This window comes from Daucus carota, chromosome 9, assembly GCF_001625215.2.
Source record: "Daucus carota subsp. sativus chromosome 9, DH1 v3.0, whole genome shotgun sequence".
Taxonomy (NCBI): Eukaryota; Viridiplantae; Streptophyta; class Magnoliopsida; order Apiales; family Apiaceae; genus Daucus; species Daucus carota.
Window position 1 is genome coordinate 3,628,346 of NC_030389.2, and position 15,371 is coordinate 3,643,716.

General features: G+C 36.2%; 4 protein-coding genes across 4 annotated transcripts; 1 reads left to right on the forward strand and 3 right to left on the reverse strand.

Annotated features, from left to right (window-relative positions):
• Positions 1 to 2,169: 2,169 nt before the first annotated feature.
• Positions 2,170 to 15,160, forward strand: LOC108201828 (pentatricopeptide repeat-containing protein At4g31850, chloroplastic-like). The gene is made up of 7 exons (XM_064084499.1): positions 2,170 to 4,127; positions 4,355 to 4,386; positions 6,023 to 7,949; positions 8,461 to 9,222; positions 13,712 to 13,750; positions 13,849 to 13,981; positions 14,695 to 15,160. Exons 1-3 carry the CDS (start codon positions 2,280 to 2,282, stop codon positions 7,929 to 7,931), a joined length of 3,789 nt encoding a protein of 1,262 aa, XP_063940569.1. The 5' UTR covers positions 2,170 to 2,279; the 3' UTR covers positions 7,932 to 7,949; positions 8,461 to 9,222; positions 13,712 to 13,750; positions 13,849 to 13,981; positions 14,695 to 15,160.
• Positions 9,888 to 11,394, reverse strand: LOC135149334 (uncharacterized). The gene is made up of 2 exons (XM_064084838.1): positions 10,249 to 11,394; positions 9,888 to 10,170 (listed from the first exon to the last, which is right to left on the reverse strand). The coding sequence occupies exons 1-2, from the start codon at positions 10,561 to 10,563 to the stop codon at positions 10,021 to 10,023; spliced, it is 465 nt and encodes a 154-aa protein (XP_063940908.1). The 5' UTR covers positions 10,564 to 11,394; the 3' UTR covers positions 9,888 to 10,020.
• LOC135146729 (uncharacterized) lies at positions 10,600 to 12,130 on the reverse strand. Its single transcript, XM_064084501.1, has 2 exons — positions 11,477 to 12,130; positions 10,600 to 11,382 (listed from the first exon to the last, which is right to left on the reverse strand). The coding sequence occupies exons 1-2, from the start codon at positions 12,128 to 12,130 to the stop codon at positions 10,600 to 10,602; spliced, it is 1,437 nt and encodes a 478-aa protein (XP_063940571.1).
• On the reverse strand, positions 11,482 to 13,852 carry LOC108201832 (uncharacterized). Its single transcript, XM_064084839.1, has 2 exons — positions 12,751 to 13,852; positions 11,482 to 12,645 (listed from the first exon to the last, which is right to left on the reverse strand). Exons 1-2 carry the CDS (start codon positions 12,753 to 12,755, stop codon positions 12,249 to 12,251), a joined length of 402 nt encoding a protein of 133 aa, XP_063940909.1. The 5' UTR covers positions 12,756 to 13,852; the 3' UTR covers positions 11,482 to 12,248.
• Positions 15,161 to 15,371: the final 211 nt, after the last annotated feature.

Here is a 15,371-nt window from a genome sequence, read left to right on the forward strand (position 1 = left end):
GGATGGTGTGATAGTATTATTGATGCATATGCTTTGTTTATCCGTTTTTTATGTAGATCTTAACTGACTTAAACTTTAAATAATTATTCATGTAATTTTGTAATATATAGATAATTAATATAATTATAAATATAATTAATTAGTATATAATAATTAGTTCATTTTTGTTTCGATTTTATTCTGAAACCAAAATGAAAGTTGGACTGGAACCAAATTTTAATAGATGATTCAATTTATCTATTTTTATTTGATTGCATTATAAACAATTTAATTTTATTATTTCGGACCTTTCATCCATCTCAAATTCTATGTAATCTGGGCTATACTATTAATATGTTTAGACTATGTTTTATTTTTGTTTTCCTGATAATATGTTTTATTATCTAAATGTCTCCGATCATCTCGCATGTTCTATAGTTGAATGATAAGATTTCTTGAATGAAAAGAACTACTCATTTAAGATCTTGTCGAGTTGAGATTTATTCACATTTTCAAAAAAAAAAAAAAAAACTTTTAGGACATTACCGATGCCCCAATTACTTTTATATATATGACCCGCTACTGGGAAAGAACTACAACAGACAGAGATACCGGTATAGTTTGAACCTAAAAAAAATGGAGAGGAAGCAACATCTCACACTACACTAAATTTTACTCTCTGTGTTTTCTTTAAAAGATCGTTTTAAAAAAACAATTTTTCTATGGTGTGCCCATGGGCACACACTAAGTGCTAAAATCTATGAATTTGGAAGCTTTTGATTGGTTTACACTCTTTAATAATGGTGGACCCTCTGCATTTACAACAACCACACCAATCAAAACCCTTCAAATACATAGATTTTAGTGCTTAGTATGTGCCCATGGGCACACACTGGACAAACTCTTAAAAAAATATTGTTTGTTTATAAATATAAATTGTTCTCTCTTTTCGAGAAGATTTGAGTTGTCAAATGACATTTATTATACTTATTTATACTATGAGTCAAGAAAAGGAAGAGAGATCATAAACATTATGTGGGGGGCAAAGATGGGGAAAAAAGCTAATAAATGTTTTTTTTATGTGATAATGAGTTTTCTTAATCCGTGGAAAAATCTTAAACAACTTATAAAAGAAAGAGCAATGCTAGGTACCCCAAAAGATTTTTCCAAAAATTGTTACCAAATGATGTGGCAAACAAGTGGAGAGTTACGATTGGGTGATGGATGAATCTACAAGGGGGCCTCATTATTTTGGGAGTAAATGCAACCAATCAAGATTAGACACCTCATTTGGGAAAAAAATTTGGGACAATTTTTTGGGGTCCCTAGCATTTTTCTAAAAGAAAACATAGGGCGTATAAATTAGGTATGACACACCAAATTATCTGTGTTAACATTAAAATTTTTAGTAATTAGTTACTAAAATTTTTAGTAAGTCATTATTAGAATTGATGAACCAAACACCTGGATCTAAATTTATGAATTAATTGCTCGTACAAGAATTAGATAAAATACTGTCTGATATTAATATATTGTTTATTATAGAACCCTCGCTCAATGAGAAAATGATTCCAATTATAAAGAATCAAACCTATGGGACTTGAGGAATATAAAAAGAGAGAGGAAAAATATTTATTAATAAAAAAAGTAAATACAGAATAATCCAGACTCTAAATGCACAAATTGAAATTTGAAAAGGATCTTTCTGATTCTCGAAGAATGAGAGAAAAAGCTTTACAATTACGAATTTTTTAGTTAATTTATTAAGGAAGAGTATATTTATTATATCTTTTCATTTTTCAATGTAGAATATATCTATGACACAATATATAATACTCACTCCGTCCCAAAATAGTCGTCACATTTGATTTTGTGCCGGTCAAATTGACTAAAGTTTGACTGAAATTTATTAATATTTTATCAATTGACAAAATAAAAAAAATATGTTATCGGAAATAACTTTTAATCTACTTTAAGATGTAATTTTCAGCTTTTTAAAATAATAAGTGATTGACGTATAATTTTTGGTCAAAAATTAGTCAATTTGACCAACAAAAATAGAATTATGACAACTATTTTGGGAATGAGGGGTAACTCATTTATTTTTTAACTTACAAAGTAATTATCAAATGTATAGATAAGTTTACATATTCTTTTGAATTGGAATCATAAATTTTAAATGCATTACCAGCAAATCAGCAACACAAAATGCAAAGGAGATGTTGTTTTAGAAGCAGCACTCTCCTTCAAGGAAACAACACTGGAGCAGAGTTTCTAAAAAAAAGGGCAAGCGCAAGACGATGAAGATGAAGATGATAATGAGGAGGGCTTTCACTAGTTGCTTCACTTCAAACACTCTCCTTCCATTCCCAAGACTAGGTAATACTATTACTTCTACTACTACTATTGCGTTGCTTCGATTGCATTCACTTTCTCAGCCATCCACTTACCCTAACCCTAATCACATACCCAATCATCTTACGAAATTTGAACAATTACTTTTGGAGAAATCTAGAGTTGGTTTTGATAAGCTCGACGATGCTCTTCGAGTGTTTGATAAAATGCTCCGGATGAAACCTCTGCCTACAGTCATCAATTTTAATGAACTCTTGGCCGCCCTTGTCAAGATGAAACATTACTCCGTGGCTGTCTCCGTCTTTTCAGATATGTGCTCTTTTAGCATTCCTGTTGACATAATTACTTATAACACCACCATCAACTGTTGTTGCCACTTAAATCGAGTTGATTATGGCTTTGCGCTCTTGGCTGCCATCTTTAAGCGAGGTTTTGTCCCGGATGTTGTTACCTACACAACTCTTCTCAGGGGACTCATTTCCCAGGACAAGTTTCTTGAGGCTGAGCTTCTCTTCAAGAACCTTCTCAAGCAAAATCAAGTTGAGCCCAATGCAGTTATCTTTAACACCATTATTAATGGCCAATGCAAAACAGGCAACACTTCCCAGGCTATGATGTTGCTTAGATACATGGAGAAGAAAGGTTGTATGCCGAACGTTGTAAATTATAGCACTATTATTGATAGTTTGTCCAAAGACAGATTAGTCGATGATGCTCTGGGTCTTCTTGCCGAAATGAGAGACAAAGGCATTCAACCAGATGTTGTAACCTACAGCTCGTTAATTCAAGGTCTGTGCAACCTTAACCGATGGGAAGATATAACACTATTGTTAAAAGATATGGACAGACACAAAATTTCTCTAAATAACCGTACCTATAATATATTGGTTGATGCACATGCCAGAGATGGAAAGGTCAAAGATGCTGAATATTTGATAGAGTTAATGATTCAAAGAGGCCAACATCCGGACGTAGTCACATATAGTACGCTAATGGATGGGTACAGCTTGCGGGGAGAATTGGATAAAGCGTTAGGTGTGCTTGAAATAATGAGAAATGAGGGGATTTTGCCAGGAGCTCATACCTATAATATATTAATCAATGGTTATTGTAAGAAAATGAAAGTAGACACAGCGATACATCTCTTAGAAGAAATGCCAAGGGCAGGTTTAACACCTACAGTTGAAACGTACAATACTATTTTGGATGGGTTATTTCGTACGCGTAGGCTTGATGAAGCACATAAGTTTTATAAGAAGATGCTAAAACAAGGTGTCAAACTAAATATAGTGACAAGCCGGATCTTGTTGTATGGACTTTGCTGGAATGGACTTCTTGTTGAAGCAATGTTCATGTTTCACAAGATGGAGTCATGTGGCTTAGTTCCTGACATATGCATTTATAATATTCTGATTAATGGGTTATTCAGGGACAACAAGGTTGACAAGGCAAGAAACCTTTATCATAATCTTCTTTTGAAGGGTTTACAGCCTACTGTCATAACCTACAACATTATGATACAAGGATATTGTCATCAAGGGTTGCTGGAAGAAGCACATAAAACACTTTTGGAAATGGAAGAAAACAATTGCTTGCCTAATGGAGTTACCTACAACACTCTTATCCGCGGCTGCTTTAAGAATAAGATGTATGATGGAGGTTGTGTGCTTATAGATGAGATGGTTGCTCATGGTTTTAAAGCAGATGCCTCTACCGCCTCCATGCTATTCGATTTGCTGCAATTAAAAGAGCAGGACCCTGCGCTCCTTGCTTTGCAGAAGAAGTTCATGCCTTGACTACATCAATGAGCGAGTTTATTAAGGTACAAAATACTTTTAAATTTCCAGAACTTTGTAATAATTTGCTATGATGTATAATGTCAATAGCAATTGTGATATTGGAGTTAATAATATGTAATTTTGTTGAATATCAAATTTCGAGATGGTGGTCATGTTGTATCTGCATCTTCTTATAAAATGAGAATTATGAAAATGCATGTGTTTTCTTTGACAAAATGCAGGAAGCTGGTTTCTCGGGAGATGCATACCACCTGTATATTACAGGACCTGCTATAAATAGGACACTGCTATGCTTGCTCTGTAAAAGTTTTTGTCATACATACTGGAATGGCACAGTGTGCAAACTTATTATTTACTTGCACTCTTGTAAGTTTCTTATCTATTCTCGTAATTAATTTGGATTGTTCTTTACTGTAAGCTTAGTTTAGAGTTGCATAAAGCAGTGTTCAGTGCCGCAAAAGTAAAGTACAAGAACCATTACAATTATTTCTTGATATATTAGTTCTTAATATATGTATTTTCCGTCATCTCTATGTAGTTTTGAACGTTCTTCTAAAGAAAGGGAATCCATCAGAACTACTATTCATATATTATTAAACTTGTTTTCTCTGCATACTTAAATATGATGATTCAGTCTGCAACATTATTATATACTTGCAGTCTCTTGTCAATTTGGTATCTTTTGTCGTAGTCCACTAGGACTTTTCATTACTGTAAGTTTAATTTAAATTTGCATAAAGTAGTGTTAAGTTCAGCAGACTTGAAGTACAATCGTTACTGTCATCACTTGATATTTTAGCTATTAATATTATGTATTCTACTCATTGACATTATGTATATTTTAACCGTTTTCTAAAAAAAGGTAAATTATCCCAACAACTATTCATTAATTATTAAACTTGTTTTATATTTCATTCGAGCTCTTTTCTCCACTGAATTTGAACCCTGATCCCAAACCCCCCCTATATTCCTCCTTCATTGACACCTCATCCGCTACCTGAACAGTTACTTTATAGGAAATAAGATCAGTTATAATAAGCTCCGTGTTGCTATTCTTGTGTTAGACAATGTGCTCCAAATGAGACCCGGTAGTCCGGTACCATGGTTATTAACCTCAATTAACTGTAATCCACCATTGTTAAAATGAAACAATAGTAGCTGTCTTTCTTTACTGTTGTGCTTTTACCGTTCCAGTTAAAGTATATGCCATTAATACTGTCATCAATTCTTCTTGTTACTTGAATAGAGTTGATTATGCTTTTTCATTGCTTTGTGGTATTGTGAAACTTTTTTTTTTGCAAATTACTGTTACCCACATCTCTCACTGTTTAGCTCCAAACACAAACCCCTTGAGGTTGAGTACTTATTTGGGAAGCTCGTCATAAATTGAACATGGTGCTTTTACATTGTCCAAATATATGGACAGGAAAGGTTGTAAACCCAATATAGTAACGTATGGAGTTACAAGTTACTATATGTGGACTTGTGACTCAATCTCTTAAGCAGAATCTCTTTTGGGGTTAGCTAAGGCTTTTTAGAGCTAAAAGTTAATGAGGTGAGAAATCTTTAAAATGATCTTTTAATGGCTTCTGGTCTAGTGTCATATATTATTCTACAACGTTATGATCTTTTTGTTGTATTTGCATAGAGTGGTCTCTAAAATGTAACTTCCTACTATTGCTCAATCGGTTCAGGGTATTTACATAGTGGCCGTACTTTTTTATCAATCAAATTAGACCCCTGTTTCTTGCCTCAACTTTGATCAAATATTTGCCACCCTGGTCAGAATCAAAAAGTGTTTCAATATAGTCACATACAATTCACTCGTGGATGGATACTGCTTGTGTGAAGAAGTTGATATAGCTTTAGCAGTGGTAGAAACCATAAAGAGTAAAAAATCACTATACTTACAACACATTTATTCGTGGCTGCTTTGAGAATAAGAAATATAATGAAGAATGTGTGGTTATAGACAAGATAGGTTCTTGTGGTTTCTCAGTGGGTGCCCCTACTACATTCATGCTGCTGCACTTACTTGAATTACTGATAGTCCTTGCTGTCATGTTATTGCATTCACTTTCTCAACCCTCCACTTACCCTAACCCTAATTACATACACACTCATCACACGGAACTTCAACAATTACTTAACGAGAAATGTAAGCTTGGTTTTGATAAGCTGGACGATGCTCTTGTTGTGTTTGATAAAATGCTCCGTATGAAGCCTCTTCCTACTTTCATCCACTTTACTCAACTCTTGTCCGCCCTTGTCAAGATGAAACATTACTCTGCGGCTGTCTCCGTCTTTTCAAAGATGTGCACTTTTAACATTGCTGTCGATATAATTACTTATAGTAGTGTCATCAACTGTTGTTGCCATTCGAAACGCGTTGATTATGGCTTTTCGCTGTTGGCTGCCATCTTTAAGCGTGGTTTTGTCCCTACTACCGTTACATACACAACTCTTGTTGGGGGACTCATTTCCCAGGACAAGTTTCTTGAGGCTGAGCTTCTCTTTAAGAACCTTCTCAAGCACAATCAAGTTGAGCCTGATGCAACTATCTTTAACACCATTATTAATGGCCAGTGCAAAACAGGCAACACTTCCCAGGCTATGATGTTGCTTAGATACATGGAGAAGAATGGTTGTATGCCGAGCCTAGTAACTTACGCCACTATTATTGATAGTTTGTCCAAAGACAGATTAGTCGATGATGCTTTGGGTCTTCTTGCGGAAATGAGTGACGGAGGCATTCAACCAGATGTTGTAACCTACAGCTCATTAATTCATGGTATGTGCAACCTTAACCGATGGGATGATATAACACAATTGTTTAAAGATATGGACAGACACAAAATTTCTCCAAATAAGCATACCTATAGTATATTGGTTGATGCACATGCAAGAGATGGAAAGGTCAAAGATGCTGAGTATCTGATAGAGTTAATGATTCGAAGAGGCCAACATCCAGATGTAGTCACATATAATTCAGTAATGGATGGATACTGCTCGCGGGAAGAATTGGATAAAGCGTTAGCGGTGCTCAGAACCATGACAAGCAAGGGGATTTTGCCCGACACTCGTACCTATACTATATTGATCAATGGTTATTGTAAGAAGAAGAAAGTAGACACAGCAACAACTCTCTTAGAAGAAATGCCCCTGAAAGGTTTAACACCTACAGTTGAAACATACAGTACTATTTTGGATGGCTTATTTCGCACGCGTAGGCTTGATGAAGCACATAAGTTTTATAGGAAGATGTTAAACCAAGGTGTCAGACTGGATATAGTGACATGTTGTACCTTGCTTCATGGACTTTGCTGGAATGGACTGGTTGTTGAAGCAATGTTCTTGTTTCACAAGATGGAGTCTTGTGGCTTAGTTCCTGATATACACATTTATAGTATTCTGATTCATGGATTGTTCAAGGACGGCAAGGTTGACAAGGCAAGGAACCTTTTTCATAATCTTCTTTTGAAGGGTTTACAGCCTAGTGTCAAAACCTACACCATTATGATCCATGGATTCTGCCAAGAAGGGTTGCTGGAAGAAGCATATAAGATACTTTTGGAAATGGAAGAACACAATTGCTTGCCTGATGAAGTTACCTACAACACTCTTATTCGTTGCTGCTTTAAGAATAAGATGTATGATGGAGGTTGTATGCTTATAGATGAGATGGTTGCTCATGGTTTCAAAGCAGATGCCTCTACCGCCTCGATGCTATTTAATTTGCTGCAATTAAAAGAGCAGGACCCTGCGCTCGTTGCTTTGCAGAAGAAGTTCATGCCTTGACTACGCGAGTTTATTAAGGTACAAAATACTTTTAAATTTCCAGAACTTTGTAATAATTTGCTACGATATATATTGCCAATAGCAATTGTGATATTGGAGTGAATAATATGTAATTTTGTTGAATATGTAATTTCCAGAACCATTACAATTATTTTTTGATATATTAGTTCTTAATATATGTTTTTTTTCTTCGTCTCTATGTAGTTTTGAACTTTCTTCCAAAGAAAGGGAATCCTTCAGAACTACTATTTATATATTATTAAACTTGTTTTCTCTGCATAAAAATTGTTTTGTCATGCATACTTAAATATGATGATTCAGTCTGCAACATTATTATTTACTTGCACTCTCTTGTCAGTTTGTTATCTTTTGTCGTAGTCCACTAGCACTTCTCTTTACTGCAAGGTTAGTTTAAATTAGTATAAAGTAGAGTTTAAGTGCAGCAGAGTTGAAGTTCAACCGTTAAAGTCATCAGTACCAAGATGCGACACTGGGGTCAGTCTATAATGTGTGCTAGTCCTTTATGTAGATTAAACTTATTGCGGCTACTTTGTGAATAAGAGAAACGACGAAGGATGTGTGCTTATAGACAAGATGGTTGCTCATGGTTGTCCTACTGCATGCCTCTAGAACCTCCATCTTGTTAGACTTGATCGAAGTAAAAGGACCGGCTCTCCTTGCTTTGCAGAAGAACTTTTTGCCCCTGAGAACGTTAAGGAGAGAGTTTGTTAAGGTACACAATACTTATAAACTGCCAACACTTCGTCAGAGTTTGCAGCAGATTTTGAAGGCAATAGAAACTTTGATATTGGAATTCATGATATGTAATGTTGTTAAATATCAAATTTTAAGATGGTGGTCATATTTTGTATTAGAGCATGTATTTTCTTTGACAATGCAGAAAAGCTGGTTCCTCAAGAGATGCAGATACCACCTCACAGGATATTGGAATTCATGATATGTAAATTGTAATGTGAAATGGATGTAGACATTGATATTATACTGGTTTCAATTTGGCAGCGGCACACATAATAATAGTAGGATAATTAGCTGGTCTGCTTTTGCAAAGGAGATCTCTTTGCAGGTTGGAGTCTTGGAGGTGCTTGTTTCCTAAAGTGATGTATCATGGAGGTTGTGTACTTATAGATGAGGTGTGTGCTCATGGTTTCAAAACAGATGCCTCTACCGCCTCCATGTTATTCGATTTGCTGCAATTGAAAGAGCAGTGCCCCGTGCTCCTTGCTTTGCAGAAGTTCATGCCTTGAGTACATCAAGGAGAGAGTTTGTTAAGGTACAAAATACTTTTAAATTGCCAAAACTTCGTAATAGTGTGCTACAAAATTTTTAATCAATAGCAATTATGATATTACAGATAATAGAATGAAATTGTTGAATATCAAATTTCGAACTGGTGGCCGTGTTGTATTTGCATTTTTTCACAAAACGAGAAGTGTGGTAGAGCATCTATTTTTCTTTAACAGAGAGCTGCTTTCTTAGGAGATGCATACCACCTGTATATTACCGGACCTTCTATTCTTGCTCTGCATGGTACATACTGGCATCTGTTGATTTGGTGTAAAAATTATTATTTACTTGCACCTTCGTGAAACTACTTTTGATATATTATTAAACTTGTTTTCAGACTGTAGTCACAAATTTGTTTTTAAAAAATGCCTCCAGTCAAGTTTGTTTATTCAGAAATATCCTATGCAACTACATATACACATATCGGCAGGGTAAAATGGCTAATTCATAACAAAGCTGCTTAAAAACTTGCAGTTTGGTCATGGAGTTAAAAAAGCTCACAGTCAACTAATGAAGTATTAAAAAACTTGCATATTAATAACTCCCGTTAACTCTGTTAATAACATAACGGAAATAAGCTCATTTTCAAATAGATCACTGGATGAAGAACAACACTGCAAATACATCATTCCAAACATAATAACCATCCACCCCCCTGCAGTTACAATAATAAAGAGAATTATCATCCCACCTTCAGTTACAGTCACAAAAAAACTAGCATATTACCAAGTTTACGGTGTCCAAAAAGCAAGATGTTCCCCACTAGCAAATTACAAATATTAAACTACAGTCCTGTTTTTCTTGGGACCTTGAATTTTCTCACAGGAAGCTTTGGCCTTCCTCTTTTGCTGGTCCCAGCCTCATGTGGTTGCAGCTTTGAAGGAGATGGAGTCCCACCTGTGCCATGTGTTGCTTGAACATTTGGTGTAAGCATCTGCATTTTAATGAAACAAACAATTAATACACTAGTTTGTGCATGAATTAAAGCAATTGAAAGGATAAAATAACTTACAAAAACCATTCTTTGGCTTCTTCTAGGTGTAGTTGGTGGTGGTGCACTAACCACATGCTCAGCCTCCAAAATCTCATCCATAAGTTCAGCTTCCCCTGTCTCCCTTTCCCTCCCAACCCTCTCACTTTCTGCAGCTCTTTCAGCTTCTTCTTCAGTCATCTGTCTCCTCTTTGGCATCCTTTTTCTGACTGGCTTCTCCACATAATCAGCAGGCTTGTTAGGGCATTTGCCTCTAGTATGCCATGTCTCTCTACAGATTGTGCAATGCATTACCCTCCCCATCCTAGAGAAGTTTAGTCTTTGGGATTGCTTCATCCTTCCTCTAGCCTCCTCCCACCCTTCCCTCCTCCTCTACCTTTTAGGCCTTCCCCTCAGCTGCTTCACAAATGGTGGTGGGAGAACTGTGTCTCCCATTGTCTCCTTCCAAAAGGGTTCCCCCCTCAGCACTTCCAAACAAAATGAGTAAGTCCTCATATATGTATCTTTCTTGAACCAATGTTCCACATAGTCAACTGGATCTTCTCTTATTTTTTGAATGGCACAAACAGAATGAGAGCAAGGTATGCCAGTTAACTCCCATACTCTACATGAACAAGTACTTTCTTTCAAATTAACACAAAAACCTACCCCCCTCCATTTCACTTGAAAGTTATCCTGACCATCCCACAACACACTGCACTCACTACTCTCCAAAACAGATCTGGCTTTAGGCACAAGCACACAATCTACATCCCTCATTGCATCTCTCTTTTTATGTATCCTCTCCATAAGCATATCATGAATTTCTGTAAGCATATCAGTTAAGGGCATGTACCTTGTCTTGAGGATCCAAGCATTGAAGCACTCAGAGATATTGTTGTCAGTGCTTGCACATTTGGAATGAGTTGCAAAGTATGCTTGAGACCATACTTTGGGATCCAGTTCATTCATCTTCTGAGCAGCCCTTTTGGAGTGCTTTTCAAGGTCCTTCATTGCAACCTTGAACTGAGCTGGATGTGTGGATGTACAAGCTCTCCAAAATGCCACTTTGACAGCTTCACCTGGATGCTTCTTAGACAAGTTGGAAGACAAATGTCTAGCACAAAATCTGTGCTCCACAAGAGGGAGAAATTCCCTCACTGCCTTATCCAAGCCCTACAACAAAGGTCATAAAACCAAAACAAAATTAGATTCACATAGAACACAAAAACAAAGCTGAAAAATTAGTTGTAAGGCAAGATATTAGCACCTTTTGTTGATCTGAAATTAGTGTATATCCAGTGCCATCTCCCAAGTCTAGATCTTCAATCAATAGGAGTAAGAACCAACTCCAAGAATCATAAGATTCAGACTCTACCACAACCATTGCAAATGGGAACATGCTGTCATTGCCATCGCTTCCAACTGCTGAAAGAAGCTGGCCACCACACACAGATTTGAGAAAGCAGCCATCCAGACCTATGATTGGTCTACATCCAGCCTTCCAACCCTTTTTCAGCTTGTCATAACAGACATAAAATCTCTGAAAATGAGGTGCATCTCCCTCATTCACCCTTGTTGTACAGATCTTCACTGTGTTGTCCTTATTTCTCCTCAAAATTTCACCCCCAAAGTTCCTAACCCAAGCATAGTGTTTTTTCATCTCTTCCTCAACTTGACTTAAGGCCCTCTGTCTCACCCTACAACACTTAGCTTCACCAACTTCAACCTTCAAAGTTGTCCTGAATTCTTCTTGCATTTCTTTAAGCTTCCAACTAGGATTTCTTCTTATCCTAGGACCATACAGATCTGCTAGGTACTTGACAGTCACAAGCTTATTTCTGTATTGGTAGATGCAGTTATGCTCATCATTAACTGTCTTCAGCTGCCAACATTTATTCTCCTTCAAGTATGAGAACCACATCTTAAAGGGACATCCTTTACTGCACACAACTTGGATCCTCTGTTGGTCATCCACACTGTACTTCAGTGGCCTCCCAGATGCAATAGAAAAGCTCCTAACTGCATCTTTGACTTGTGCTTTATCCTGCATCTTTGACTTGTGCTTCATCACCTATATCTTCTGCAGCCTCATTCTCACACAACTCATAATCTTCCCCATCCCCATTCACATGATAAAGGTGTAGCCTAATGACCCCAGCACCATAGGCTTTTGTTGCTACATGAACAATTTCCGGGATTTGATCATCACTCACAAGCAGTTTGTACCCACCCCTTAGACTAACACCATTACACAGATAATATAACTTATCAGATTCTCCAACGACAAAATCAAACATATTTCTTATATAGCTCACACTCAATTTCTCAACATCAACCCTAATCCTTTTCATTGTATCCCTACCCACATACTCTCTAACACCAGTTAAATTAGGAGTAACAAACCCACCATTATAAAACAACACAATTCGAACAGTCCTGTATACACACATAATATACATACGAATTTAGGGTTTATAGACACATGCATACAAAATATAGAGGGTTTACTGAATCAACAAGAGAATTAGAGAGGAAACTTACTCCATTATGCACGAAATCGAGAAATCGTCGCCGGTGAGTAGTTCAGTTCAATCGTCGCCTCCTCTTTCCCACTCAATCGCACTGCTGTCTGCTTAGATATGTAATAAAATGTGTTTTAAGTTTTATTATGCATATTTAGATGTAATTAGGCTTGGGTCGGGTCGGTGTAAGCTTGGGTCGGGTCGGGTTCACGGGTATTTTAGCGGAGACGTTAAAAGTCAAAGGCACTTTAACCTTTGTGTAAGTTTCTGTTAGCACGGTCGTTCGATTGAATTTTTTTTAAAACAAAGTTATGTGTTTGAGAGTTTTTTCAACTCCATGACCAAACTGCAAGTTTTTAAGCAGCTTTGTTATGAATTAGCCATTTTACCCCATATCTGCAACTATTATTGTAAAACTATAAGAACATCGTGGAGATGGTAGATTATGGCTGAAGAAAGTAGAAGACAATGAGCAAGGCTATCACTACTTCCATAAGATTAATCCACTCTCTCTTTTCTCCACTTAATCAGACCCCGATCCCGAAACCCCCTAAACTCCTTCATGGATACCTCATCCGCAACTTCAACAGTTACTTCATTAGAAAAATGGTCGGTTATATGAGTTCCGTGGTGCTATTCTTGTGTTAGACAAAATGCTCCAAGCGAGACCTCGTACTAGTGTTATCGACTTTAATTAACTGTTATCCACGATCATTACAATGAAACAATACTATGTTGCTGAATCTTTTTACTGATACTTATGCTTTTACCATTCCAGTTATTCTATATGCCAGTCATCGAAAGGTAAGCAGCTGCTACTAATCATCCATCTTCTGTCAAATTCCCCTACTTTTGCAATAGTAGTTTTGTTTTAATTTCTACATAAATTTTTTAGCGGCTTATTTATACTCCGATCATTCAGATTTGTACTGAAATATACACTGACCACTAATTTTTTTCATCCAATTTCATCATTCTAGTTTGACGATTGACGACTATGCACTCCAGCTATAGATCTGGTAAAAATAGTTACTTGTGTTACACTTACCGGCACAAGAGCGTATATGAGCATGGTTATGAACACCGTAATTATTTGTATAATATATATCAATGTCAGGCCTCACAATCACCGACGTCAAGAACCTCTTCAGGATGCCTAGCAGCTCAAGATCATCACCGAGACGATTAATGGATCCCATAAGTTTCTATCTGGAAAGGGAAGAATAAGCAGTCATTTTGTTTGATCTTTGGTGAGCTTTCTGTATAGACTTAAGTATAGCGACATGCTTTGTTTGCTGTTCATATTTTTATCATAATTCTTGTACTTTTACTCTTAATCGCCTAATGTTGTATTAAATTTACTCCAGAAAATTCATGGAAATTAAATAACATTCTTTTCACATGGATGATTGATTTTTCTCCTTCAAATGGAGGGTAGAATTTTAATGGAAATAGGGAAGAAAAAGATTAATTTTCTGTGCCATCAATTATGCTGTAGTCTGCACTTATATAACTTTGTTTCTTCAATGACTGGCTTACATTTGGAAGACGCTTTAAAATATAGTAGCCTTGTTTATTAGTATAAGTTTTTAACTAAAATTTTTCTTTCTAGTATTTATAATCTGGTAACAGGAGGAAAAGAGTCAATGTTGCTAATTGTGATAATATCTCAAACTATTTGCCGGTGGAAATCTAATATTCTTGCAGACTTCTATAACTGAAATGAGGTCTATGTAGGATACTGTCTTGGTTCCTGCTTCACCGGTGACAAATAAGAGTCTTCGGTAGTGTCTGAGGATTTATTTAGAGCACTGCAAGTTTTGGCATCAATGTTGTTTTCTATAATTATAGTAATAAATGTCGACGCCATCAATTTTTTATTTCTGTGATGCACATATTAAGTTCTGTTTCTTTTTTTGTGTTTCTTACTGTATATATTTAAACTCAACCACTTTTGCTGCAGATGGACCCTTGGCAATGGTAGCATTATAGGTCAATATTGGTAGCAGTTACATACAATTGTTTGCCTGATGAAACACTCTTATCCGCGGCTGCTTTAAGAATAAGATGTATGATGGAGGTTGTTTACTTATAGATGAGATGTGTGCCCATGGTTTCAAAGCAGATGCATCTACCACATCCATGCTATTCAATTTGCTGCAATCGAAAGAGCAGGACCCCCGCTGCTTGCTTTGCAGAAGAAGTTCATGCCTTGACTACATCAATGAGAGTTTTATTAGGGTACAGAGTACTTTAAATTGCCAAAACTTTGTACTAATTTGCTACAATATTTTATTTCAATAGCAAGTGTGATATCAGCGTTATAATATGTAATTTTGTTGTACATCAAATTCGAAATGGTGGTCGTGTTATATTCTTGTGACAGACAATATTCTCCACATGAGACTTGGTACTACGGTTAATAACTTCAATCACTACAGTGTTTGTTTCCTACTTATAAGTCCAGCTTCTGGATTATAAGTTAGGAGCACTTATTTGTACTGTTTGTGTAATAAGTCAAAAAGCACTTATAAAAAACTAGGAATGCTAGCTTTTGTTTCAGGATTTCTACTTATTTTCCAAACACTTTAATCACTTATAAGTCTTATCTTACTTCTAACTTCTACTCCACTTATTTAT

What these genes read in the sequence shown, in the direction of transcription:
- LOC135149334 (XM_064084838.1), bottom strand. Translation starts at nt 10,563, where the DNA reads ATGAAGCAATCCCAAAGACTAAACTTCTCTAGGATGGGGAGGGTAATG. An exon ending in GAAGCCAAAGAATGGTTTTT is followed by an intron (nt 10,171 to 10,248) that starts GTAAGTTATTTT and finishes ATTAAAATGCAG; the next exon opens with ATGCTTACACCAAATGTTCA.
- LOC135146729 (XM_064084501.1), bottom strand. Translation starts at nt 12,130, where the DNA reads ATGTGGTTCTCATACTTGAAGGAGAATAAATGTTGGCAGCTGAAGACA. An exon ending in TAATTTCAGATCAACAAAAG is followed by an intron (nt 11,383 to 11,476) that starts GTGCTAATATCT and finishes CCTTTGTTGTAG; the next exon opens with GGCTTGGATAAGGCAGTGAG.
- LOC108201828 (XM_064084499.1), top strand. Translation starts at nt 2,280, where the DNA reads ATGAAGATGAAGATGATAATGAGGAGGGCTTTCACTAGTTGCTTCACT. An exon ending in TGCAGAAGAAGTTCATGCCT is followed by an intron (nt 4,128 to 4,354) that starts TGACTACATCAA and finishes GACAAAATGCAG; the next exon opens with GAAGCTGGTTTCTCGGGAGA. An exon ending in TCGGGAGATGCATACCACCT is followed by an intron (nt 4,387 to 6,022) that starts GTATATTACAGG and finishes GAAACCATAAAG; the next exon opens with AGTAAAAAATCACTATACTT.